This window comes from Clupea harengus, chromosome 12 (genome assembly GCF_900700415.2).
Source record: "Clupea harengus chromosome 12, Ch_v2.0.2, whole genome shotgun sequence".
In the NCBI taxonomy this organism is placed as follows: Eukaryota; Metazoa; Chordata; class Actinopteri; order Clupeiformes; family Clupeidae; genus Clupea; species Clupea harengus.
In genome coordinates, this window is record NC_045163.1 from 7,138,388 (window position 1) to 7,166,098 (window position 27,711).

Consider the following 27,711-nt stretch of genomic DNA (forward strand, 5'->3'; position numbering starts at 1 on the left):
TAATGGGGAATCTGGCAGAATGTTACAATAAGAAGAATAAACCCCGCCCCCTGTCTGTAAACTGATTGGTTGTCTAGTGTGTTTGGGATTGTTGTGATGGGAGAACGGAGCCATCTTGTTTTATTTCTGTTCTTGGGTATATTGGTCAGGCTGGTAGTCTCAAAGGAGGTTCGCGGGTGTCAAATTATGTAGATCGTTTGTACGATATGTGTTTATAGTTGCAGTTCCATTATGGGCCACGTTTTTTTTTGTCGACGAGGAAATAACAAATAGCTAGATCGATCTTCGTTGCAAGTTGTTGACGAGGGTGTGCTAGTTCATATTCTCGGTTATTTTCTTTCTGTGTGGGTGAACTACTATGAATGGAGGATAAATGTTGCCGAAGGCTGACAGCAGCAGTTTCGTCCTTGTCTTGTCTCTCCTGTTTGTTCTGACTTTAACGGATCCACCACGGACAGGTAAGTGCATGTGGGTGTAACACAATTTGGCCAACGTAAACTGGGAGCTACTATTTTGCTACAACAGCTTGCTAGGTTACCATGCTAGCTAGCCTAATAGCTAGTATGCGATTAAGTTATCTGGCGTTAGCATGCCTTCTTGTTTGTGATTGTTGTGTTTTGCGTAGTGCATGCAAGGTAATGCAAATGTAGGTCATTTGGAAAAGCTCAGCATTTTAGGAAACAAAGTAGCTGGTAATTGGACAAATTGTAAGCTAACGTTAACGTTTGTGACAGGCCTTGATTGGGACTTGGCCTACTGCCTCGGCTGAGATTTACTCGTGTACCCATGCATAGGCATTTCGCTCCTAATGCAGAGACTAAATCTTGCGAAGCTACATCATTAATTATTTCACATCGATAGTCGGTATTTACATCATATATCTCAGTCGCGGGTTCAGTAACTACAGACTAAGTAAGAGAAAGCTACCGCTAGCTTGATTTTAGCCATTTGGTTTTTAATCCGCTCGTAGTCTGCGTACTGAATGCATTGTAGGGATCGCGTCAACAGTTGCGGGCAGGAGTTCTGTATAACGTTATAGGCTAAACTTGAGCATATACAAAGGTGTTATAGAATATATGCCTTAAAAGTGCATTTTAAGTTTACAGGCTATATGCAGCCATCTCATGAAACACCCTTGTTTCCTTTATGTTGCAGGCTAGTATTACTGGGAAAAGCACCCTACGCAACAACTATTCATTAAAATAGTCATTATAATTAAGGTGATGGATTAGGGAACACAAATGCTGCACTGCTTGTTTGATCAGATCGCCCATCTCTCTCCTGCCTTTTAACGTAGACTGACCTTATATCACGGGTGTAAACTGAAAGTGTAAATGTCTGACTGTTTCACACTTTACACCGAATTTCTGGCGGTATTTGTAGTCGAGTGAGGGACGTTAGATTTAGTTTAACCAAATGTGTTGCCCAGTCAGACTCGGATTAGACCTGTCCCTAGAGTGGCAGGTGGTGGCATGTCAAAAGGTTAGTCTGTGTGGATTTAACGTCTGCACCAGTTAGCGGACTTAAACAACCATGTGTAATCAGAATGCAACATGGTGCTAATTTTAAACCTGGAGCATTGCGTGGTGGGGTGGCTCTGTTTGCGCTGTCAAACTAGGGTGGCCGCCCCTCTATGACTGATCGTTTAGGTAAAGTAACCACGATTATGCCACCATCGGAGCTCCTGAAGCCATCCGTGTTGCTAGTTTAAAAGCAGAAAGCAATAGAAATGTATGTTTTAAGTTTCCAGTGTTAGATTTCAATTCCACAAATTTAACAAAACATAGGCCTTTTACACACAAATAATGCCATGGACGGTCTGTTATGTATTTTCAAATATTGTTGTTCAAGTCCTGGGGATGATTTAGCAATTAAAAGTGAGAAATATATTAAAAACATTTTAGCTTTTTATCCTAAATGATATGTAAGGATTGAAATGTAGGCGATTCCAACAGCAACAGAAGTGAACAGTTTGAAGTTGTCCATGACTGAACACCATCCCTTGGTTACGTGGTTCCAGACATTCCCAACCCAACACAGGAGTGGTTGGTCGCTCTAGTCTCGTTAGACTGAAAGTGCGTTTTTGTGACAAACTAAAGTCACAAGACGTGCCATGACCTGCCTCCAGCTGCAGCAAGTGTGTTTCAGCCCAAGCAGTGTTAGAGCAGGGCAGTCTGGCCTTTGCTGGCCTGTTTTTCTGAAGCGGCGCAGTGTCATGTGATGGGTTTGTGAATGAATGAAACAGGGAGGGCAGTACTGCTCCCTCCTCTGATCTTGAGGCGAGTGGTGGGGGTCCTGTGTCTGCCTCATAGAAGCTCGTAGAGCAGCTTCTTAAACAGAGTCCGGCTTTGTGTTGGCACTTAGTAATTCTCCACCAGCCACAGACAGCCTAGAAAGAAATTTTAAAGACAGGTTAGCATGACACTGAGTTTTCTGCCAGCTTGACTTGACAGTCTTGTTTGAAGAGAAGCAGAAGCTGTGGGTGGTCTTAGACGTGACGTATTTCATGACGAGACAGGTGGACATGGACAGGTGGCCTGAATGGGCCTTCAGGGACCCCCCATTGCCCCTTATGTATTTAAGCATTGGCAAATGGGACACCTCCCCTAATTAACAACTCCCTAGGTGGCCAATGACTCCCTAAAAGATGAAGGCTACATTCCACTACCCAGACCCCACTATCTGTGTGTGTCTGTTTGTGCTGTATGTATGTCTGTGTGTGTGTGTGCTGTCAGTTGTCAGTCAGTGTACTGTGTCTCTCTGAGCTGGTCTTCTTCACTGAGCTGTTGTGAACTGATTAGTTAAGCCTTCACCTGTTGTGTGTTTCGTTACAGGCCCTCGGCTAGCGTTGGCCAGGCTTCTGTCAGGTAAGCACCCCTGTTCTCCCCCAGTGTGGTGTAGTGGTTTCTCCCATACGTCCTCGTGGTAGGCTGTCAAAATGGTGAAATGAGCTCCGTAGACAACCACATTGTACATTATGGAAATCTGAAGTGTCTGGCTGGCAAGCTAGGGACCACTTCTAAGTTAGTGTTTACTAATGCACGTGTACTGGTGCCCTCTGTGTGTTACTCAGGGTGAATGTTCTAATTGATGTTGCATGAGTGTCTTGGTGAGTGCAACTCTACATGTGTTGTTTGTCAAGTAGGATCCTACTGCCAGGACAGCATGTGATGAAAGTCTCCATTCTGGTGTGCAGTTTTCTCAGCTCCTGCTGAAACTCGTAGTTCTCTTGTTATCTGAATAGAGGGCCACAATCAGATCTTTTGACAGACTCGTGTTTATCATCGAGTAGTTGAGGATCATGAAGGATCAGGTTCAGCGGAGGAGTGTTCCCTTGTTCCCTCCTAACTCTGTCGAGACCCTTTTGCTTCATGAGAGCCCTGTGTTAATCGTAGCCATCATTTGTTACAAATGTCACCGTGCCCTTCGACTGATAGGAAGGCTAGCAGTCTGAGTCTGCTTTGTTTGCGAGGACTGGTGGTGTAGATCAGAGCTGAGACGGATGTTTGCCAAGTACTGTGTCGTTACGGAGTGGGTCACATTAGAGAGACAGAGGCTCTGTGAATCTCTCTCTCTCTCTGCTGTGTCCTTATGGAGTGGGTCACGTTGGCCAGACAGAGGCCCAAACCAAACTAAAACAGACCTCTGTTTTCTTCCAGAGTGAATCTGTTAGTTGAGCTGGCGCTTTATAAGTCATTCCTCCCTCTGACCATTATTCATGAAAGCAGAGGAGTCCAGCCATGGCTCTAGCTGAGCTTTTTTTAACACAGTACTGTGTCCTTCTGGAGGGGATTACTGTAGCCAGACCAGAGGCCCTGTGATTCTATCTCCTTACGGAGTAGATCAGCATTGATGTCCTGCAGCTAGACAGAGGCCCTGTCCTCTGGGTCTACGGAGGCCATGGGCAGGCTCAGATCACAGTGAAGTCTTCATCATCAGACATCAGACTCCAAGCTGCGCTTGTCTGGGTGGACTTTCGTGTACTGACCCTGTCCCTCACCATTTGATTCTCATCAGCAGTCTACTGTTGTTTTCCTTCAGTTATGCACGTGCATGCAGTTAGTTCATCACATATGACACAAGTGCTTCTATGTGATTTGGAGCGTGGGTAAAAATACACAGTGGCCAATACGTTTGTGGTTGTATTACTCTTTGATTGAATAACAGACACAAACCAAACCAAACCAAAAACTGAGCTCCTCCATTTTTGTCCAGATTAGTGAATCTGTTAGTGGAGCTGGTGCTTTAAAAAAAAAAAAAAAAAAAAAACAACACTCTGCCCTCTGACCTTTATTCAAAACACCAGAGGAGTCCAGCCATGGCTGAGGCTGCACTTTGGGCTTTATATGACAGCCAGATAAAATACATCATGGTTTAGGATGCTAATGCAGTTTATATGCATGCTCATAAGTCATACGGCTTAAATTTACTAATGACCTTGACTTTGATTCTCTCTGTGTGTGTGTGTGTGTGTGTGTGTGTGTGTGCTCACAGAGCAGCGTTGCAGCTCTGGGCAGTTTGCATGCCGCAGTGGGAAGATGCAGTGTATCCCTCTGTCCTGGCAGTGTGATGGCTGGACTGCTTGTGATGACAAGAGCGATGAGATGGACTGCCCCCGTAAGTAGCAGACACATTAAATACTGCACCAACATATGGTCTCACTATGTCATGCAATACCCCCCCCCCCCCCCCTCCCCCAACACACAAACAAATACACATATTTACACACATTTTAAAGAGAAGCAGACAACCTCAAACTCTATTCTCACATGCTCGCAAAAATACATGCTGTACATTTAGAAGGAAGCAGACGACCTCAGACATTGATCTTAACAGTACACACACACGCGCACACACGTACACATGGACATACACGCACTCAAAGCCCCTGTATGATCAGAAACCCTCTGCTGCATTTAGACTCTGATTAAAGCAGAAGTGGTTTGTTGATATTCAGACTGACAAGTGATGACTCTGTCGTTCTTCAGCCAACAGAACTCTGAGAGCCAAAACAGTCTTTTCCTGGGAAAGGACATGTTTCCAATAAAAGAAAACCAAAACAAGACAGTATATTGAGTTTGAGTAGCACAGTGTGTCGCTTCCCCTTTCACAAACGGTTTACACCCAGCATGCTACGAGTTAGCAGATGTCTTCCTCCTGTGTAAACTACATTGTGTAGACAGCACAGTCTCGCACTGGAGTTGAACTCACAATTTCGGATATGGTAGGTAGACGTGCTAGCAAGGAGGCTAAAACCCATGAGTGCTAGCATCTGTCGCTAGCACGTCTCTTAAGGTGTTAAAAGGGACTTGAGCTGGAACAGATCACTCGGTCCATATGGGAATGGGTGACATGTAAAGTTAATGCACAGCTTAGAAGTGATCCAGATATAAGAAATACCAGAGAGAGATTGAGACAGTGGAATAGAGCAAGACATGCAGACAGACAGAGAGATCAACAGATTGATGCTATGGAGCTGTCTTTCCGTTAGCTGGTAATTACCGTTTTTTTGCCGGGTAAAATTGATAAAAATCCAATAAATTAAAAACTTCAAAATGTCTAGTAATAATTCAAACATAAAATGTATCCTTCAACACAATGTTTCTGTTTTAATGAAAACAAATAAATCAATAAAGTAAGTTTTCTTTTTCTACGTTTCATTGAATAATGAGTCACAAAATGCAACAGCTTCCTCTCATATGAGATAGCATGGGGAGGGAATGGATTTTATCCAACCATGTCCAGTTGCTAAGCAGAACAGTCTGATAGTTTTTAATTGCATCAGATTACAATAATTTATTGTCAAGCGCGATCATGTTTGCGAAGTTGCAATTGCAGTCTACACTGGAGGACGGGTAGGTTTTGGACATTATACAGTATATTCGTATTGAATTTAGTTGCCCACCCTATATAGGCGTATCCCATTGCCCACCCCAGGATGACATCCCGGTAACAGTCCAACTGATTTGAAGACATTGTCTGATATGAGGACATTCTTCCATCGAGGTGTTGCGATATTATGTGGTACATTATATAGGTCAGCCTTATATTTGCGTTTGTTACATACTTTTCTCTAGAAACATGCGCCATTAACTTTTGAATTTTACCAGTAAAATCAATTCTTTCCAGACACTGGGCCGCCAAGAAAAAAATCCTTGAGGAAACCCTGCTGTGTGTCTCTCTCTCTCACACACACACACACACACACACACACACACACACACATACACACAGCATGCCCCTTGTCTGATCCCTGCCTGTGTAAGAGCCCTGATTAGGGAGATGGGGGTTGAGAGGGTGGATTTGTTTGCCATGTGACCTTTTGTTATCTAGTAGCGCTCTTGTGACTGAGCTTTCACACACACACACACACACACACCCCCCCCCCCCACCTCTCTCTCTCTCTCTCTCACACACACACACACACACACACACACACTGCTCAGATCCCACCAAACGAGGTCAGACATCAACCGCACAATGCTGTTATGCAGAACGGCTGCTTCTCCGTTGCGCTCTGCTAGATTAGACTGCTGGACCTGGTAGAAACTCACCAGGCTGTAACAGGTCTCTGGGTGCCTGCGGGTACCTGTCTGCACTGTACACACAACACAGGACTCACTCTGATGCTTTAATGGTGAAACCTTGGACTAAGTGCCAAAATATGCTTTTTTACTGGCAGCAGCCAACCCTTACTCTTACAACATTTGGCATCATGTGTGCCAGCTCACCCATCTGTTTTTCTTCTGAGCTCTGTCAATACCTTTGCCAAGTATCGATGCAAGTCAAAAATAATATCATTAAGTGTGTCCTACAGCCTTTAAATACGTCGCACTACTGAGGTTGTGTGTTTTCTACACACACTCGCACTTGCACTCACACACACTCAGTCACTCACACACATTCACTCCTGTGCTTCTCTTCATACAGCCATAAAAGAGGAGCGGTATCGCTATGGCAATGGCTATGACCAGGTGGAAGATGTGATGGGTGTGGCCCAGCCTGTGCGCTTCAACAGTAAGTCCCTTCCCTTTTTACCAGAACCCCTCCACACTCTCCCCACCTCCCTCTGTCTGAAGAAGAGCATACCCTACAAACTGCCTTGGCACTGTTAAGGAAGATCACTTGGCTCAGAGCCTGAGCCTCTTGAGTTACATTCACAACATCTAGTACCAGTGACCCAGTTTCCAGTTATTTACGTGTGTGTGTGTGTGTGTGTGTGTATGGTGATTGTATATGTGTCACGCCAGTTATGTTGTTGGGCTGTTCCAACCATACGGTCTGATTGGTTGAGAAGTGTATCCATGCTGTCTCCATTGGTTGAAAAGTGTAAACACGTTGTTATTTCTTACAACAGCATGGTATTATTGTCAGGTGGTGGGATGTATCTGTATCATAATGCTGATGACTTTAAGAGAAGATGTATGTAGGAGAAGGTAGTAAAATCAGATGAGGGCAAAGACAAGGGCATGCTCTAAAGCCCATTGGTTTAACTTCTGCCTTTGTGCTGTCTGATCCTGGGTAATTGTGCCTGAGCTTGCCCCCGGGCCTCCAAGACCTGAGGCCTTTGGTCTAAGTGTAGTCTTGTGCCTGGGCATATCCCAGAGCCCCCTGGCCTCATGCCTGTTCTGTTGCCCACAGAGAAGTGCCCAAGTGGCTGGCACCACTACGAGAAGACGGCCAGCTGTTACAAGGTGTACCTGCGCAATGAGAACTACTGGCAGGCCGTGGACACCTGCCAGAAGGTCAACGGCTCGCTGGCCACGTTCGTCACCAACGAGGAGCTCCAGTTCATCCTGAAGATTGAGGTGGACTTCGACGAGAAGGTCTGCGAAAGGAGGGACCAGTGCAAGTAAGTTTGGTGTTGTCATGATGGGGATGCTGTGTGTGTGCAGGTGTGTGTGTTTGTGTGTATGTGTGTAGGTGTGTGTGTGTGCGTACGTATGTGTCTCTTGCAAGCATGTGACTCTTTGGCCCCCCCTTGACAAGAAGATAAAGAGAGAGAGAGAGTGTGTGTGTTTGTGCACATCTGGACATTCAAAGGTAGCTGCAAAGTTAGTGTACACTTGTGATATTGTTATGTTGTTTGTTGGTAAACTCTATGTGTGTGTGTGATGTTTTTGCAGGTTCTGGGTGGGCTACCAGTATGTCATCACTAATCAGAACCACTCAATTGAGGGACGCTGGGAGGTGGCCTACAAAGGTGAGCGCCCCTCCCTCTCTTCCCCTGCAGCCAATGAAAACAATATTTGCCTTCGTCTTCAGCATCAAATCTAACTCGAAGAAATCTATCTAAGTGTTACTACATATAGTACAGAAATGCATTTTCGTGTTATACTTCTGTATAAATCTGTATGATCATGCTATATTTATAATGTACATTGTCTAACCTATGGGCAAACGTTAAGCTCCACAACTGATAGAGAAGTATTCCTCCCCCCAGGTTCCATGCAGGTGTTCCTGCCCCCAGAGGGTCTGACGAGTTTGGGGGAGGCAGTGCCCCCGCAGGACAACGTGTTCTGTGCGCAGCTGCAGCGCTTCCAGATGAAGAGCATGAACGAGCGGGGCCTGCACAGTTGGCACGCCGAGAACTGCTACAAGAAGTTCCCCTTCCTCTGCAAAAGGAGTATGTGCTCTCCTCCTCTCCTCTCATTGCCTCTAAAACTCCCTCCCCCTGTCCTCCCAAACTCTCTCCTCCTTTCTTCTCCTGTCATTGTCTCTCAAACTCTCCTCTCCTCTCAAACTCTCTTCTCCTCTCCAACTCTCTCCTCTCCAACTTTCTTCTCCTCTCATCACCGGTCCTCCTCTCTTCTCTTCGCATCGGCCCTCAAACTCTCTCCTCCTCTCCTCACCTCTGGAACTCTCTCCTCTCATCTCATCTCATCTTCTCTCTCTTCTCTTACTCTTGTCTCTTCTCAGCGCCTCCTCTATTCTCCTCCCCTTCTCTTTTTCTGCTTTCACTTCTCCCCTCTCCCCCTCTCCTCTACTCTCATCTCTTTTCCTCTCCTCTCATCTGCCCTCTTCCCCTCCATTCCTTACTCCTCTCGCAACACATTAGTAAGATGTTTTGCATAACAGAGGAAAGAAGAGTCTTCAGAAGTGCTGGTATTTTTCTAGGAACACAGTGTGTGAACGGTTGAAATGGACAAATGCTAAATCCCTGCCACAAAGCACTCAAGGAATCGCTGCCACTAGATGTGTTTGTACACTGTTACCTATATCCATTGGAAATAGCATCATAGGTTACTCTAGCATCATAGGGAGCATGAACAAAGGAGAACATCTGCATGCCTCCCTCCATTCTCCTTGCTTCCATTTCTGTGGTATGAACAGTGAGATGGTGCGAAGTGTCAGAAAGGGCTCCCTCATAGCTCATGTTCTCATTTCTAATCATGTGAAGCCCTTATTCTCGTAAGTGCCTTGAGACAATGTTATTGTTTTGGCGCTATTTAAATAAAATGTAATTGAATTGAATTGTAGAACTTGCAGTGGGGCGTGGTGTGATCGCGGCAGTGGGAACAGGAACTGAGAATGACTCAGTCTTTTGAGGAGCATGTGTGGATAGATGGGTTAGCTCCTCATCTGACTCGCGCTCACACACTTCAGGACTCTGTGTGTGTGTGTGTGTGTGTGTGTGTGCGTCTGTGTGTGAGTGTTAGGTATTCTGTTGAGGTTTGTGTGTTTATCGATCCCGAACCTGTGTGTCCCGCTCCTGCCCGTCCTCAGGACAAACGTGTGTGGACATCAAGGACAACGTGGTGACCGAGGGCTACTACTTCACGCCGAAGGGTGACGACCCGTGTCTGAGCTGCACGTGCCACGATGGCGAGCCTGAGATGTGTGTGGCGGCGCTGTGTGAGCGCCCGCAGGGATGCCAGCACTTCCGAAAGGACCCCAAAGAGTGCTGCAAGTTCACCTGCCTGGATCCAGGTACACACACACACACACAGTGCAGACTCTCAGTGACACACACACACACACACACACACACACACCAGAATAGAAATTCCTGCACTCACACACATTCATACAGGCACCGTTTCTCTATTATTTACACACACACACCCTTACTGACTGCTAGAAAGTATCCTGTGCCTGTCTTATGTCTGTGTTGCACATGCATTGGTAAAGCATATCTCTCTTGCCCCCTTTCTACTTTCTTTCTGTTTCTGTCTCTCCCTTTTATTCTTTCTTTCTCACCCACCCACCTCTCAGATGGCAGTAGTCTGTTTGACTCCATGGCCAGTGGGATGCGTCTGATAGTCAGCTGTATCTCTTCCTTCCTCATCCTCTCCCTCCTGCTCTTCATGGTGCACCGCCTCCGACAGAGACGCCGCGAGCGCATCGAGACCCTCATCGGAGGCAACCGTAAGAGGCACACACGCACACACTCACACACAAGTAGTGAGTGCATTGAGACCCTCATCGGAGGCAACCGTAAGAGAGAGACCGACACACACACACACACACACACGCACACACTCACACACAAGTAGTGAATGCATTGAGACCCTCATCGGAGGCAACCGTAAGAGAGAGACCGACACACACACACACACACACACACACACACACACACACACACACACACACTCACACACAAGTAGTGAATGCATTGAGACCCTCATCGGAGGCAACCGTAAGAGAGAGACCGACACACACACACACACACACACACACACACAAGTAGTGAATGCATTAAGACCCTCATCTGAGGCAACCGCAAGACACACAAATACACACAAAAATAGTGAGTGCATATGTGGCAACTATAAGAAATTTAAATTCAGTGTTTTTGTTGTTGATAATGTTTGCTGAAAGGTGTGTGTGTCTGTATTCATGTGAACTTGTTTGTTTTCCTGCCAGTTCATCACTTTAACCTGGGCCGACGGGTCCCGGGCTTCGACTACGGTCCGGACGCTTTTGGGACGGGCCTCACACCCCTGCACCTCTCAGACGACGGCGAGGGAGGGGCCTTCCACTTCCAGGAGCCCCCCCCTCCCTACGCCGCCTACAAGTACCCTGACATCCAGCACCCCGACGACCCCCCACCCCCATACGAGGCCTCCATCAACCCAGACAGCCTCCTCTATGTGGACCTGGGTAAGCTCAGGGTGTGTGTGCGTGTGTGCATGTGTGTGTGTGCAAGAGAGAGACCGGATTAGTGCGTCTTCTGTGGCCTTTTGACTGACACTGCTGGTAAAACAGAGGTGGTAATAGTGCTAACATGTGTGTGTATCTGTCTGTCTCCTCAGCGAGGAACGGCATGCCGGTGGGCGTGGGTCAAATGGGCGTAGCCGCGGGTGCCGGTGAGGTGTCTGTACCGCCCCCACTGTCGCCCCACCCACAGGAGCGCGAGGACTCCATTGATAGCAGCACCTTTCTGGTGGCCCCCGACACCCCCACAGAGAGAATCGGCCCCGGGGGGGGCCAGGACACCCCAGACTGCAGCAGCGCCCCCTCTCTCAGCACAGTGGTATAGACCTGCAGTGGGACAGAGAGAGAGAGAGAGAGAGAGAGAGAGAAGGGAAGGGAAGGGAAAGAAAAGGAGGGAGGGAGGAAGGGAGGAGTGGAGGAGGAGGAGGAGGAGAAGACAAACTTACTTTAAAGGCCTGAAATCAGGGGAAAGGGGATGAGAGGTGCTACTCTCTTTTCATCCAGGAGAAGAAAGAAGAGTAGAAACATGAGAGAGATGAGAAATGAGACAAAAGTCAATGAGACCCTTTGAGAAAGAGAAGAAGCATAACCCAGCAGAAGAGAAGGAGAATCTCGCATCTCGTCACACAAGAATGAACTGAAACAGTGTGCCTCTGTGTTTGTGTGACATGACGGGCGTGTTTCTGTACAGAACTGAGTGAGGCGTCACCAAGGTCTGACGCTACAGAGGCCGGCCATGTATTTGCTTTGTGGTGAGGCAGCTTGTACTTCCTGTTTTTGTTGTGGTAGGTCCCCCCCAGTGTCCTTCTCCGCAACCTGTAAATATGGGCCCCTTTCCTGCCTGTCTTCTGCACCTCGCTTCGTTTTGTGTTTGCTTTCTTGTTTTGTTTTTGTTTTGTTTTCTCCTCCCTGTCACATGATCTCCCACCTGTTGCTAACGGAGACAGGATAGACATAGTCGTAAGGACACGTTGGTAGTAATGGCAACGTCGTCCGACACAAAGACGGACGGACTGTTTACCCCGGTGGGCAGCAGGTGTGACCTTTTGACCCTTTTCGTCTTCCCCTGTGTCTGCTCACTGGCCTCCTGATGAGTTTGGCTGGCCTCATTTGACTCCTTCAGACTCCCTGGGGTCAGCAGGCCAGCATGAGGATGTGGGGAAACTGGTGCAGGTCGTGTGTCGTGTTGCGTTGCAATCGCGTTCGCCTCGCACTACAAACGATCATGGTACGGATGACTCCAGACTGAGCCCCTTTATAATGCAGAGTCCCCCAAGACTGCTGTCTGAGTTTCTCCTTCTTCCTTTGTATTGTCATTCGTCTGGACTCTGGAGGTGGTAAAGTAAAAATACTCTGTGATGTGTGTGTGTCTGCCTGGTTACTCGGAGTCGTCGTGGTGATGGCGATGGTCGTGATGTTCTCTCTCTGTGCCTCAGGACACACACACACACACACACACACACTTATATACTCACTATAGTAATAACACTCATTACTATGGAGACTCCGGTGCTCATCAGAACCATCCAATAAGAGCTCTTGTGTGGACCGGCTTGTGTGATTGGTTGGCTGTGTGTTTACAGCAGCATCAGCTGGCATAGGACTGTAGTAGACAGTGTAGACAGGTGTGTGAACGAGCGAGCCTGTGTGTTTATGTGCATTTGTTTGTTGTTGTTGTTGTAGTTTATTTTTTATTTTTGTAAGTTCTTCATCAAACGTATGACATGCAGACAATGACCTCTTCACCCATCTTTGAATTTGACTGTGTGTATTTGACACAGCCTGTACGGCAAACATGAAAAAGCTATTAATCTATTGATTTTCTTTTTTCTTTCTCTCTTTTCAGTATTTTGCACATGAGACTTTTTTTCTTTTTTTTCTGTGCAGTTTCTTTACTATTTGCTCCAGACAAACACTGATGGCTCTATGAATAGAGTCAAACTCCACACCTCTCTAAAGCCATTGGCTCAGGAGTTTTATGATGGCTTATGATCTGCACGAGTTGGTTCATTAAGCTGGTTTACTGATGCCCCCCTCCAGCCCCCGCCATGTCTAGTCTTTAAGTTCACCCGAGCGCTCTACCCCAGCGCTAGGCAGCTTTAGAGTAGGGATGCCCCAGGTGTCATGAGGGAGGCCATGTCACGTTACATAGCCCTAGAATTGGACATGACAATCATTTCAGGCTTGTAGAAGGACAACTGGGCTGCCATAGTGAGGCCGAAAGAAGAAAGAAACTCTTAGTTTGGTTGGGGTGTTTTTATTTATTTATTTTAGTTGACTGTAGAGGTGATGGTACAGGTGAGGTTAGGGTGACACTGACATAACAGCTGAGTTAATGTCCACAGACACAGGCTTTAGCGTGTGTGTGTGTGTGTGTGTGTGTGTGTGTGTGTGTGTGAGAGAGTGAGAGGTTAATGTCTACAGACACATACAGGCTTTAGCTGGTGCGTGTGTGTGTTAGTGTTAGAGGGTGAGGTTAATGTCTACAGACACATACAGGCTTTTGTGGACACCCTGTTGTCTTTGGTGGACTGTCTGCAAAGCTCCTCTCCATGTCATTGTCGTTATGTATGAAATGTCTAATTTTTTCATTTCTTTAGTTTCATTTGCGTTGCGCACAGACAATCCTCTGTGAAGCGCTATGTTAAAAAAAAAAAAAAGAGAATTTTTCTGTGTTTATGTAAGGGGTTGGGGTCGATGACAAACGTGTAAACATTTTTGAGTGTGTGAACATTTGTATTTTACTTTGATTCTTCTGTCCCTTCCCCATGGTTTGGGCCTGAGGTGCATGTTTTTGTGTTTTGGGCATGCTCAGAATCGTCTCTTTTTAACCCACTCTGTGCTGGAGCTCACGTCTGCTTGGGCCTCCAGCACTCTGACGCCTGACAGCAGGCTCCTGGAGACCCACCTCTGCACCCGTCCTCCCCCAACAACCCATCCCCAGAGGAGGGGTCGGCTCTGGGCTGGATTTTGGCTGGATCTGCTCCCGATCCGATCTGGGGGATCTGGCTGGTTCTGATCCGATCGGGGCGGGGATGTGCCTAATCCAGACCCAGAGCCTGACACTAACTGGGACCCCATTCTACACCCTTTTGCGTCTGCAAGGATTTTATAAGTAGTTGATTTTTATTTGTTATTGATTACAGACTGTGGTGGTGCAACAAGATTTTGAAGGGGTGGGGGATTTGTAAAAAAATAAAATGTTTTAATGTAGAATGCAAGCAGTCAGTGACTTTTAAATGTTGATTTTACTTTAGGCGTTATATTTTTTAATAGTAGATTTTTCTGCTTTTTTGCAAGGGGCTTTTAAGTTTTATTTTGAAGTAGATGTACATCTAATCAAATGCCAAATAAATTGTATCATAAAGAAGTCGGTCTGTGAGTGATGTGTTTTTCGCATAGCATGGTAAAGACTGTTGCCACCAGACTAAAATCAGAGTAAGCAAGCTCATTGCATCATAAGGATGAGTGGATGAAAACGTTTTGGCTTGGTTTAGGCCAGTTCAAAACAATAATATGACCGTAGGTGGACACTATTAGAAAGATTTTTCACTATACACACTTAAGATGGCTATACTATAGTTAGTATACAGATATCCACTAACTGGGTAATATGTTCTATGCCAAAAGCACCAAAAATGGCCATGGCAAAAACAAGAAATAACTTACAAAAGAATTAGCATCCTCAGTCCACAGGGAGGATATATGAATCTGTGTGTGTTTTTATCTGTCAATAGAGGGCGCTAAATCAGTGGTACTGACCAGTCACAAGTTCATTCAGAACTGAATTACCAAAAGGTCGATGTCCTGCATGGTTCGGTGGCTTTAGAGGCAACTGTAATGTGTGTAATGTTACCCCTGGGTATCAATATCTCAGACTTAAACTGGATTGTCTTAAGAGAGCCGTCTTCCACCGACTCCAAAATGTCAAAGTGTGTAAAACCATCAGAGGGGTTCCCTTGCAGCAAATGCTGAAGGTCAGATGCCTTAGTCCTGAAGGATTTCCCTTCAATTGTAGGCTTAGATTACGATCATAGCAGAAAGTTTAATCCTCTTTAAAAGTCTACCTTATTAAACTATATTACTGCTTTGAAATTTAAGGACTACAATGATCTGATAGCAAAATACTTCAGCTTACGTGTGGGTCAATGAGCGCTTTAAAGCTTTAAACTTTAAGGCTACAGACATTTCGATTTTTTCCATACCATCACACAGGCTAGTCACAGTAGGCCTATTACGTACACTTGAGAACAGCAATTAGTGTGAATGACATGGAAAGATGCCAAGCTTGTTCCGGGTTGGAGTGACACGACCCTTGTCTCTGATTCTGTTGGAGCTGCTGACACCAACACGCACAAGTACGTACAGAAAAGAAAGGGAAAAAAACCCATCCTTTCCTCCCGGCAGCTGGGCCGCTATTTAAACAAGTTTGCCTCCTGTAGTTATGCGTTCATCCGCTCTATGCGAGGAAAGAAGAGGATTATAGCTCTCATGAATATAATGATTTTTCCAGTCATTGCTTTTTCATTTATTTCTCTGACAGCGTCAACCTCAGGTGAGTGATGAATGCTTAATATCTATGGTGGAAACCCTATCTTATTCATAATTTATTTATTCAAGAAATTGTTGAATGAATCTTCATTTTATGGGTCAAACAGTTGAGCAGTCACATTGTCACATTGATTTAACATAGGCCTACTGTTCTTCCGTAGAGTTTTGCTATGACGAGGGACACTGTGGTAAGTTGCTAACCTGACAAAAGGCCATGCTTCCTTTTAAGGATGAGGCCCTTTTTCCTCCATAAGTCCACCACTGTATGCAAAGTGAAAGGCAGACTTCTGGGTAATCAGATAGTGTATCTAAGTCTTTATTGTGTCCGTCTCCCATGAGACCCCTACTCCTGGGGAGACTCCTACCCCACCTGCCACCCCCTGCTGGAGTCTCACCACTCGCCCATCAACCTGGACCATGACGTGACCAGAGACCAGGCCCTGGAGGCACTGCAGCTGGAGGGTTTTGACTCCGTGCAGAAAGGGCAGTGGAGGCTACGCAATGATGGCCACACAGGTGAGAGTGGCCCAACTACTTAAGGGCATACACCTGTAGCCACACTCATGGAGAGAACTAGGACGGCATATTCTCTCTCTCTCTCTCTTTCTCTCTCTCGCTCTCTCTCTCTCTTCTGACCTTAATTGTATTCTAATATAGGCTGCATTCTGGTGTATGTTCTATTAATATTAGCTGTGTTCTAATATAGGCTGTGTTCTGATATGGGTTATGTTCTATTAAGCTGTACTGTTGAATTACTATGTTCTTGTGTTGTGTGATTGTATTTTAGTGTTGTATGGTGTAGTTCTAAGTTCTGTTCTTGTCTTGTTGTGTTCTTGTCTGGTTGTGTTCTTGTGTAGTGGTGCTGGAGGTGGGCAGTGGGATGACGGTGAGTGGTGGGGGGCTCCCCGGAACATACAGTACCCTCCAGCTACATTTCCACTGGGGCAGCCTCGCCACCAACGGCTCTGAGCACACCATACACACATACAGACTCCCTATGGAGGTGAGCATACCACACACACACACACACACACACACACACACACACACACACACACACACACACACATACAGACTCCCTATGGAGGTGAGCATACTCACACACACACACACAAACACACACACACACACACACACACAGACTCCCTATGGAGGTGAGCATACCACACACACGCATACCACACACACGCATACTCACACACACACACACACACACACACACACACACACACACTATACACACATACAGACTCCCTATGGAGGTGAGCATACCACACACACGCATACTCATACACACACACACACACCCACACCATACACACATACAGACTCCGTATGGAGGTAAGCATACCACACATACGCACACACACACACACACACACACACACACACACACACACACACACACACACACACACACACACACACACACACACACACACACACACAGACTCCCTTTGGAGGTGAGCATAACACACACACACACACACCCAGGCAGTGAACACACTCTATACACACTCATCACACACACACACACACACACTAACACACACACACACACTCACCATACACACACAAACTGCCAATGGAGGTGAGCACGCCTGACAGACATTGACACTTGGCTCCTTATACACAGAAATACAGCAGGTAGAGCAATGCAACAAATAAGAGCCATGCCTGATAGGACAGGTGTTTTCATATGAGCTGATTCACAGAGGGAGTTTGTGTGTGTGTGTGTGTGTGTGTGTGTGTGTGTGTGTGTGTGTGTGTGTGTGTGTGTGTGTGTGTGTGTGTGTGTGTTCAGATGTGTTTCCTTAGCTTATGCCTAATGTCACGTTCATGTCCGCAGATGCACATAGTAAATATGAAAACAATTCATCCGAACCTGACCAGTGCCATGGAGGACCAAACAGGCCTTGCAGTCCTGGCTGTGTTTATTGATGTAAGTTTGTGTCAAACACAACACCATGAAGCACATGCAGGCACTGCAAGCAGATGATCTCTTCAGCATTCCTGTGTCCATTTCCAGGTTTCTTACACTGAGAATGCAAACTTCACTCCGATCACCACGGCTCTATCATCAGTGGCACACAGAGGTGGGTACAGACTCTCCTTAAAGCAGAGACACAGTAGTATGGAGCTGATGAATGACCAGCAGTAGCAGTAGCAATAGCAGTAGCAGTAGCAGTAATAACATAGGCAGAAGCAGAGTGATGACAGGTGGGTTAGGGAGTAGAGTAATAGTAGAGCTGTGACCCGTGGGAAGGCTGGTTGAACTCTGTCCTCTGCAGGGTTAAGGTTGGGGTTGGACCTGTACGACCTTATGACCCCGAGAGTAAAGTAGGAGTAGTAGTAGCGGTAGCGGTAGCAGTAATACTAAAATAGCAGTCAGTGACTGGTGGGAAATGGAAACTCATGGTTATTGTTAGGGTTATACCTGTATGACCTTAATGACCTTGAGGGTAGAGTAGTAGAGAGCAGAGCAGTAGTAAAGTTCTGACTCATGGGGATGGAAGGTTGGTTGGTCTCCCTCCTCCGCAGGGCAGGACTACGGTTAGCTCTATACCTGTATGACCTTGAGAGAGTAGAGTAGTAGTGGCAGCGCAGTGATTGGTGGGAATTAAAGGTTGGTTGGACTCCCTTCTCTGTAGGACAGAGTGTCGCCATCAGGCCGTTCCCTCTGGCCAGTCTGCTGCCTCAGGACCACCTGGGCCTGTACTACCGTTACCATGGCAGCCTCACTACACCTCCGTGCTCTCAGGTGGTCGTGTGGAGCGTTTATGAAGTCCCTGTGCACATCTCCTGGTCTCAGGTAGCCACACACGTACTTATTACCAACCCATATGCATGTTATGTCTCTTCACATACATACACTGGATGTCACCCTCAGGATGTAAACTACCCATAGGCCATGTGCGTGCTTATGCATAGATCATTGTTCATGTGTGCACTCACTGTATGTGTAAAAGTGTATGTGGTTCGTTCTTGGGAACCCCTCAACCCAAATGGAAAACCTAGTCCTACACATACATGTGTGATAGTTGATCCCTCTGTAGTCCTACATATACACGTGTGTTAGCCGATCCCTCTGTAGTCCTACACATACATGTGTGTTAGCTGATTTGTGTTGAATATGATAAGATATCTCTCTGCCATTTCTCTGGTCAGTATGAGCGTTTTGCTGTCGGGGTTTTCTCCACGGAAGAGGAGACCGACCAGGACGTTCTCCTCCAGAACAACTTCAGGCACGTGCACCTCACCTACAGCCGCAGGGTCTACGCCTCCAAAGATGCCCAGCTACTCGGCGCTGCCTGCCCAGCAGCAGCTCCTGGCTCTGGGCTTCTCCTGCTCTCACTCCTGCCTCTGCTTCTCAGCCACATGGATCCAACTCCGGATGGAAGCTGACTGGCTCAGATTCATATTACCTTGAAGTCAGAGAAGGACGGGACAATGATTGAGCCACAGCAGGGGGTTGTTCCCATGGATACCGTACGCATCACAGCCAGCAGCTGACACTGGCATGGATCTGAGATGTGCCAGGTCTAAGTTTGATATTTATCTGATCAGATTTTGATATTTGCCTGATTTTTATCTGATTTAGATATTTGCCTGATCTTTATCTGATCTAAGTTTGATATGTGCCTGAAAAATACCTGATTCAGTCCAGAGCCAGCTTATCTCTGGGCCGTGGACCTGGAGATGAAGGAGACCACTGGTGTGTAAACCATCATGGCCATAACTGTCTGTTAGGCCAAAGCAAAGACCACAGATAAACGCCTTACAAAACCAACAGGTGAATTAGTTGCCTGGTGATTGTGTTGTTTTGAGGTTCAGTTTGGCTTTGATAAGAATAAACAAACTTGAGCGAACAAACTTTAAAAGCAACTCTATGCTTCATAGTTTTATGAATTGTGGTCGACCTGGAGTAATTCTAAGTAATTTAGTTTGCATCAAGCATCTGTAACTAAGGATGGTATCATTGTGATGCGTGGAATCTAGGTTCATAATGATTGATTTCAATCTCTGTAGAAGAGGACATCCGTGACTGAAAGAAAAGGTTAACCAGCCAAGGTCAGGGGAGGGGGCGTAATCTGACATGAAGCTCAGCTGATCTGTATTTCCACTCCAATGAAAATGTCTGGTCACTCAAGCCTCAGCCAGGATCTGGATAAGTATATATGGGAGCGTGAATGGAAAACTGATGACTGGAGATGAGAGTGTGTTAGGATGTGTATCACTACTCTGCTCTGGCTGGGGAGAAGCTGAATGAAACTGTTCCAGATTCATCCACATTTAGTCATTTCATCCAAGGTGACTTCCAGCATCTTATTGTACAGATCTATAATTATAATAGTATGAGTGCTCCCAGGGTATAGAATCTACAACCTTGGTGTTGCTAACATCTTGCTCTAACAACTATGTTACCAGATAAGCCAAAAGAACAAGGTCCCCCTCTCCCTGGGTTATTCCAAAGGGAATCTGGGCATTCAGAAACTGTAGTGATGCGTGTGTAATCAACTCAGACATGTATCTCTCTTCTGTGTCCCCCTCCTCCCCCCTGGGACATGTAAACACACACACACACACACACACACACAGCCTCTCCATGACAGCAACACCACTCATGTCCTGTCACTGACACCGGCTATCCTTCACTCATTCTCTCTCTCTCTCACACACACACAAAGCGCTATTTGTCTCCTGTGCAGGCCACCAGGGCTTCACACTGGGTGAGCTCACGCACTGGTGTTGGGAGTCTACAGAGGACACATCTCTCTCTCTCTCCAAGTCCCATCTCTTTTTTTCCCCTGCAGGGGCCTCTCTTTTCAGCATCGATCACTCTCTCTCTCCCTCTCTTCTTTGGTCACATGCTATGGTATAGTGCAATGACTGCTTTTGTCTTCTCTGCAGAGGAGGCTTTGCTACAGAAGCCTATTGTGCTGGCCAGTGACTGGACACAGATGCTTTGTGTGAATGAGCAAGTGAACAACTCTACGACATGACACCTTTATGAGATGGAATGCTAAAATGATCTACTAAAGTTGATTTGCTAAAGTTACCTAAGATAAACATATACACACTCATATATAAACACACACACACACACACACACACACACACACACACAGTTACATAGGTATGAAGTAGCGGACACGTAAACAGGCAAACATGCACAGCCAATTACACTAAATCAACACTAAAATGAAATGTACTACTGATGTTGAGCAAAGGCCAATAGGTGTTACTAAAGACTTTGTGACCTTAAGGAGAAAAAAGCGACATACCCACTTGTCTGGAAAAAAAATGACTTTATTTTTCATGATCTTTTTTCTTCTCTGGATAAACTTGACGGTGTAATAAATAGACTCGGGCAATGAGTTGATCCCACACATTCCCCTCGCCGATTCCGCATTGTAATGCTCGGTTTTTCCCCACACTGCAAACAAGTCTTCATAGAATTTACAACCCAAAATAAAAAATAAAGCTTGACACAAGCTGAAATGACTGCCTCCAGCTCCGTGCTGTTTTCTTCTCCGTCACACACACACACACGCGCACACACACACACACACACGCACACACACGTCTCTGAGCTGTATCTCTGCAGCAAATCCTCAAGAACAAAAATATATATATTTATATATTCACAGTTAAAGTATTTACACTTTAAGATTAGAAAGAAAACAAAAAACAAAATGGGGCCGAAAGAAGGCGTTTCTACAAGAAACAATCTTTCAAAGGGAAGATTTTCAGATCTGGTGTTCTGTACAAGATGAACCTTTTTTTCTTCTTTTAAACGTTCAGTGAGTCCACCCCTTCTGTGTGTTCTTCTTTTAGTGATCCCTGAAAATATCATTTATTTGTATTTTAGTTCTTTTTTTTTTTTTAAATACACCATCTCTTTTTGATTTTCTTCATAAAAAAAAGGAAGGCTACGTCATTAGCTGCATTCCCTCCATCAGGTTAAAAAAAAAGCCTCATGTCGTCTGTACAAACATTCCTATCCTGTACAATATAAACATTACATGTCTTTTTATGTGTGAGCGCAACTACCCCCCAAACTAACCTGTGAGGTATCATCTGGAGGGGGAGGGGGGATACGCAGACTCAGGATTGACTGGGAGAGAAAACACTCTGAGTGGCAACAAACACAGGAAATAAAACAGTGGGGGGTATATTTCTCATACACACATCTCTTAGGTGAGTATCTTAACACTGAATGTGTGTGTACATGTGTAGGGATTTCAGACAGTGGGAAAGGTCTGGAAGATAACCCACAAGAACAAGAACACTGCTAATCAAGACCAGATCACACACAATGTCAAAACACACACACACACACACACACACACACACACACACACACACACACACACACACACACACACGTGGGAATGGGTGACTGTCTTCATGGGGCATATTTGGCATTCCCTGTTACACTGTATGAACACACACCCACACAGGATGTAACCTTTGCAGGACAGAAAGTCTGCTGTTGTCTATGGAGTCTGTGGAGACAGACTGACTCACTGACTAACACTTGAGGCATTAAAGCACCTGTACTAGCCAAGTCAGAGGGCGCTGCTGCCCCCTCTGGACTGGCAGACCTGTGGCATTCAGGCAGAGGGGAGGAAGGGAATAGGGGGATGGGTGGGGGGGTTCAAAGACATCAATACTACACCCCCCCCCCCCCCCCCCCCCCCAAATCAACCCAGCCAGCAGCTTCCTGCCCCTCCCACCCACTGCAGAGGATTTCCATCGCTATGGGGACCAAACACCACTTGTCATTCCTAATTGGATAGTGGGCGCTGAGGTGTGAAGAAAGGGGGGCAGGTAAGGAGACGGCAGAGAGAACACTGGAAATGAGCATCTGACTTGGGGGGGGGTAGATGACTGAGGGAGACAGAGACGCATCTGGCCATTTAACCACTACGTCACCACACACACACACACACACACACATATACACACAGGGTTTTAGCAGCTTAAGTCCTCAGTGAAAACAGGCCCTCCCTCTCTCTCCCAGTAGGTACAGTGTGGGGGAGAAAGCTGTGCCCGGTGCTGCATTATGTGCTGCTGGAGAGGAGAGAGGTGCTCCGGGGGAGCCATCACTCTGGTGCTCCTGTAAGGGCCAGTCTGTGTCATTACCACAGCAGGCCAGCAGGGGGATGCACACACACACACACACACACACACACACACACACACACACACACACACACACACACACACACACACACACACACACACACACACACACACACACACACACACACACACACACACACACACACACACACACACACACACACACACACACACACACACACACACACACACACACACACACACACACACAGAATGAGGCTTCAATCAGGAACCACAAGGGAAACCGTGTAGAAAGCACTGTATACAGACAAAAACCTGCCCTAAGAGCACAAGAGAGAGAGGGAGAATGCTGGAGTAGTGTAGTGCAGTTGGGGAAGGGGAGCTCACCGGAGAGCTTATGGGAATCAGAGCTGTGCTGAACATACACAGCTTGACTCACTTTGGGTGCATTTGCCTAGGCTGCGGATCACCTGCTGCACATTTGTATAATGATACCAGCAGGTGTGTTTGCGCCACAAGGCTGTGTGTGTGTGTGTGTGTGTGTGTGTGTGTGTGTGTGTGTGTGTGTGTGTGTGTGTGTGTGGAGGTGTAGCTCAGCTGCCACCCCTAAAACTCTCACTAACCGATAGCGGACTCAGGAGGGGCCATGTCTCTTGTGCAGAGGGATGAACACAACCTGCAGTGCTTTTAATGCACTAACACACTAAACTTAACACCATGACCTGGTAAAGGCAAAGGACCAAAATATAAAGCTCTAAACACACACACACACACACACACACCCTAATTCTCTGTGGCCCCGGCACTGGGAACGTTGTGCGTGTGAAAAAGGTAAGAGAACGAGCAGCTTGAGGTTGTTCCACAGTGACTAGAGCGACGGACACACAGAGCATTGAGAGAGAGAGAGAGAGAGAGAGAGCGAGCGAGCGAGAGAGAGATAGAGAGAAAGAGCGCTCCAACTGAGCTTACTGGGCCAGAGGGGCAGGGGTCGGGGCAGAGAGACCCCCCCTAGAAATGGGGTCTGGATGAGGCCTCGAGGCACTCTCTACGCTTGCTGTGTGTTTTACACATGAGGGTGGAAGGGCAGGGTGAAATTCATCCGTTTCATGTCTGTATGAAGACGCTGAAAAAGCACCTGGAATCGTAAACAATCATCACGTGTTTAGTTTTTTTTAGTTTTTGTTTGTCTGTTTGTTTTTCTCTTCAAGAGTTTGCGACCCCTAGCTGCATGTTATCCGGTACTCTGGATAGACCAGGTTCTCCTCAACGGCCTCTGATCCCCCTCTCGGACCTCCATTTCTTCTTCTCCATTTTTTTTTTTTGGCGTGAGGTCTACCCCCTCTCTCGGTTCATGAGAAGGGCTGATGGTTCTAGTTGAGGGTTCCTCGGCAGTTCTCGGCTCCACAGAGACAGGGGATTTTGACGTCTTCGATGGGGAACTTGTAGTCATATGTGATCTCCTCGTTGACAGTGATGGGCTGTTTCGAGTAGATGACAATCTTCTTCTGGGACTCCACCGTGATCACCTTGGCATAGCAGTTGGGCTGCAGAGGGAGAACACACACACACACACACACACACACACACACACACACAATTAACTCCTTAATATTAAATGCTGTTGACCAGGGAATTGCTTGAAACCCCAAGGCAGTGGGCCATCTGTGGGAGAGCCAGCCACTTACGTTGCAGCTGTGGTTGATAAAGCGGGCGAAGTTGCCGCACTTGGTGGCATCGATGATGGTGTCGTGGTCGACGCGGAACATGTAGCTGCTGCCGATGCCTTCTTCCTCATAGCGCTTCTCTCGCATGTCGGCAATCACCTGCCAGGCAAACACACACAGATAGATGGGGTTGAGATGGAGATAGAGAAACATACTAGGACAGAAAAACCTGATACTTAGTCCATCAAGATGTGTGTTAGCCTTGGTAAGTGTGTGTGTGTGTGTGTGTGTGTGTGTGTGTGTGACCGCTGAACAAAAGGGGCTCACCTGTCTTATGTTCTGGCCCACGTACTCAATGACCATCTCGTCTGCAGCGATGGGCTCCATGGCAAACAGACCCCAGTCATGGATCCCGGACCTACAGAAGCGGATCTTCTTCTTACGGAACTGGAGGACAGACGAGGAGGGCAGAGCATGTGACACGTGTGACAGAGCCCATCATGAACTATTTAACACACAACTATTTAACATAGAATTACAGGAGGGGGGGGAGGGTAGTGGAGTGATTTGTGTGGAAAAATGCAGCTTTTCATCAGGCAATGTCAAGGTAACTCCATTTCCACTTTCATTGGTGTTCAAAGTTACGTGTGTTACAGAAAGGCACACACAAATCATGAATGAAGCAGAGAGAGAGAAAGAGAGAGAGAGAGAGAGAAAGAAGGGTGAGTGTTGGTACCTTAAGCTGGTTGAACTTGAGCAGGTCGCTGTCGCAGCTGAAAGAGGACTGCAGGCGGCGCTGTTCTGAGCGTCTCTCTGAGCCTGACCTCGTGGAGGCATGAGGCTGCGCCGGCTTGTGGACACCCTGCGGAGGAAGTACACGCACACACACACACACACACACACACACACACACACACACACACACAAACACACAAACACACGCACACACAATACATGTGCACACACACACACACGCACCCGCGCACACACACATCAGAATTACGATTAATATACCTCTGAATAAACAACTATTTACCAAGAGCTGAACAGATTGCACTACTCATTTAGCCAATGCCTATAGACTTACACTTGTCCCCACAAAGGGCAGGGGCTGAGAAAGGTGGTACCTGCGTGTGTGTGTAAATGTTTATGACACTGAACAGACTTTTGTGTATGAGTGTGTGTCTCACCTGTGTCTCCTCCTCCATGGGTTCATCAGACGGCAGGCGTGTGCTGTTGAGGTACTTCAGCTTGTCCTTCTTGTCAATCTTATAGTAGCCCTCGCTGCGTGCACATCCCGTCACATGATCACGCATGCAGTCGTCCCGGCGCTTACGCTTCACCCCCGGCACGTTCAGGTTGGTGGGTGCAGAGGAGTCAAGGCACACAAACACACAGGAGAGGAAAACAGTGCACACACACACACACACACAACGTGCACACAAACATAGAGGAGAGGAATATAGCACTCACTCACTCACTCACTCACACTATAAATACAGTGCAGGTGAACACATGCACAGAGATACACAGCTAAACTGTACAGAGACACACACACACACGGGAGGGAAAGGATATGCGGATGGTGCACCCAGAGTGTGTCGTTGAGCCAGTCGTTTCCACTGTTGTCCAGCTGCAGCATGCGGTCGTAGGTGACCTGCAGGTGGCGGATGTCCTCCTCGTCGATGCCGTCGTTCCAGATGTCGTACAGGATGGTCATCTCCTCAAAGTCGGAGCGCAGCTGGAAGGCAGGCTTGGGCGGCGAGCTGACGGGCGAGTGCATGGACAGCAGCAGCTCCTCCCAGCCTCTCCGCGCGCGCCGCGTCTTCTGCATAGGCCCCTCCAGGAAGAGGCTCTTCATGTCCGAAAGTACCGTCTGCGGCTGTGTGTCGGGCGTCTGCGGGCCGGGCGACTGCGTGCGCATCTGCGGCTCCTCTTCCCTGAAGTCCAGCCCCAGCAACGACGGTTCCCTTTTGACACCGCCGATCGGCAGGTCGGTCACCAGGTCGGTCGCCATGGCGGCGGGCTCTGGGTAGACGCCAGGCAGGGGGGGCTCAGGGGGCAGAGACGCCACTGTCAGGTTGGCCGGGAGCTCGTTGGGGGATAGCTGCTGGTCGGGTGGCACCGGCTGCAGCCCCTTCTTGGACTTGGGCCGACCGGGCTTCCTCTTGGGTGGCGTGGCGTCTGACAGCACAGGTACGGGCATGTCTGTGGGCAAGCCGCCGAGGGCAGCATCAGCGGGTCCGGGGTAGGAGCCGGGGGCGGGGGCAGCGGCATCCTGGGGAGTGCCGGGGAAAGGCGAGGGGGCGGCCTGGCTGGGCAGGGAGGCGATGGGCTCCTTGAAGACGGCCTTCTCCTCCAGGGTGTCCGACGTGGCTGACGTCTTGCGGAAGAGGGGAAGGCCGGCGGCGAGGGCAGATGGGTCAGAGGGGAATACCGGCCCAAAGCTCAAGTCCCGACCCGGCGTGCGCGGGATGCCGGCATTCGGCACGGGGGACTGGGCCGGGTAGGTGAAGGGGCTCCCAGGCACGTGGGGCGACCCCAGCACCAGGCTGTTGCCTGTGAGTGGCGCATCGCTGCCCGGCGTTACTGGCACGCCCTCCGTGCTCTGGGACTTGCCAAGGCTGCGCGGGCGCTCCAGCGGGTCACGGCCGGGCGTGCGGGGCAGGTCCTCGTCCGTGAGCAACCGAGGACGGGACAGGACCAGGGAGACACCTGGGGCAGGCAGGGGGGACGGGCAGGTGGAGCGTGTGTCCAGGGTGGGGTGGAGGGGCAGCGGGAGGGGGAGGGGCAGGTGCAGAGAGGGCAGGGGGGTGGTACTGCTGTTGGATTCCAGAGGGGTGGGGTGCTCACGGCCCGGGGTGCGGGGCACCTCCTCGGGCTCGGGACGGACCTTAGGCCGCACCTCGTGGTCGCTGTCAGCCAGGGAGCCAGTGGGTGTGGGGGGCCTCAGTGCCCCCTCATCCTCCATAGGCTCTTTAGGCAGTGGAACCTCCAAGTCACTCTCCGGCTCCTCATCTGGTACAAAAACACACACATTGAGAAACCACATACACCAAACACACACACACACTCCTAATAGCCAGCTCATTAACAATCCACATACACCACCAACACACCTAACACACATGCACTAATATAGAGTTCCCTCACTGAGATACACTTCCACCTGCAGTGCAGTATCAAAACACACATATGCTTCTCATCACCTGGGTGGAAGTCCCAAACT

At 47.8% G+C, this 27,711-nt stretch overlaps 3 protein-coding genes across 7 annotated transcripts in view; 2 read left to right on the forward strand and 1 right to left on the reverse strand.

The window, feature by feature from the left end:
* Positions 1–25,191, forward strand: dgcr2 (DiGeorge syndrome critical region gene 2). 3 transcript variants are annotated; one of them, XM_031577588.2, is made up of 12 exons: positions 1–458; positions 2,835–2,867; positions 4,495–4,617; positions 6,931–7,017; positions 7,642–7,852; positions 8,127–8,203; positions 8,444–8,626; positions 9,727–9,930; positions 10,216–10,368; positions 10,867–11,103; positions 11,256–11,516; positions 25,167–25,191. In XM_031577588.2, exons 1-11 carry the CDS (start codon positions 374–376, stop codon positions 11,480–11,482), a joined length of 1,620 nt encoding a protein of 539 aa, XP_031433448.1. In that variant the 5' UTR covers positions 1–373; the 3' UTR covers positions 11,483–11,516; positions 25,167–25,191. The 3 variants fall into 3 exon arrangements, with proteins under 3 accessions (XP_031433448.1, XP_012670769.1, XP_012670778.1); XM_012815315.3 differs by lacking the exon at positions 25,167–25,191 and having other exon boundaries at positions 11,256–14,527; XM_012815324.3 differs by lacking the exons at positions 2,835–2,867; positions 25,167–25,191 and having other exon boundaries at positions 5–458; positions 11,256–14,527.
* On the forward strand, positions 14,615–19,593 carry car15 (carbonic anhydrase 15). The gene is made up of 8 exons (XM_031577589.2): positions 14,615–15,712; positions 15,870–15,896; positions 16,048–16,224; positions 16,566–16,711; positions 17,558–17,650; positions 17,738–17,804; positions 18,360–18,520; positions 18,877–19,593. Exons 1-8 carry the CDS (start codon positions 15,424–15,426, stop codon positions 19,111–19,113), a joined length of 1,197 nt encoding a protein of 398 aa, XP_031433449.1. The 5' UTR covers positions 14,615–15,423; the 3' UTR covers positions 19,114–19,593.
* setd1ba (SET domain containing 1B, histone lysine methyltransferase a) overlaps positions 23,994–27,711 on the reverse strand; it is a 17,237-nt gene continuing 13,519 nt past the window's right edge. For all 3 annotated transcript variants that reach the window (XM_031577587.2, XM_031577586.2, XM_031577584.2), the window contains 6 exons: positions 26,061–27,500; positions 25,673–25,848; positions 25,219–25,344; positions 24,810–24,929; positions 24,504–24,641; positions 23,994–24,362 (listed from right to left, as the gene is read on the reverse strand). In XM_031577587.2, coding sequence (XP_031433447.1) covers positions 24,189–24,362; positions 24,504–24,641; positions 24,810–24,929; positions 25,219–25,344; positions 25,673–25,848; positions 26,061–27,500 — 2,174 coding nt within the window. In that variant the 3' untranslated portion in view covers positions 23,994–24,188. The remainder of the gene's footprint in view (positions 24,363–24,503; positions 24,642–24,809; positions 24,930–25,218; positions 25,345–25,672; positions 25,849–26,060; positions 27,501–27,711) is intronic.

Excerpts from the sequence above, each read along its gene's own strand:
- car15 (XM_031577589.2), top strand. The coding sequence starts at position 15,424 with ATGACATGGAAAGATGCCAAGCTTGTTCCGGGTTGGAGTGACACGACC. Across the intron at positions 17,805-18,359 it reads ATCATCAGTGGCACACAGAG|GACAGAGTGTCGCCATCAGG; the intron begins GTGGGTACAGAC and ends CCTTCTCTGTAG. Across the intron at positions 18,521-18,876 it reads TGCACATCTCCTGGTCTCAG|TATGAGCGTTTTGCTGTCGG; the intron begins GTAGCCACACAC and ends TTCTCTGGTCAG.
- dgcr2 (XM_031577588.2), top strand. The coding sequence starts at position 374 with ATGTTGCCGAAGGCTGACAGCAGCAGTTTCGTCCTTGTCTTGTCTCTC. Across the intron at positions 7,853-8,126 it reads GAAAGGAGGGACCAGTGCAA|GTTCTGGGTGGGCTACCAGT; the intron begins GTAAGTTTGGTG and ends ATGTTTTTGCAG. Across the intron at positions 11,104-11,255 it reads CCTCCTCTATGTGGACCTGG|CGAGGAACGGCATGCCGGTG; the intron begins GTAAGCTCAGGG and ends CTGTCTCCTCAG.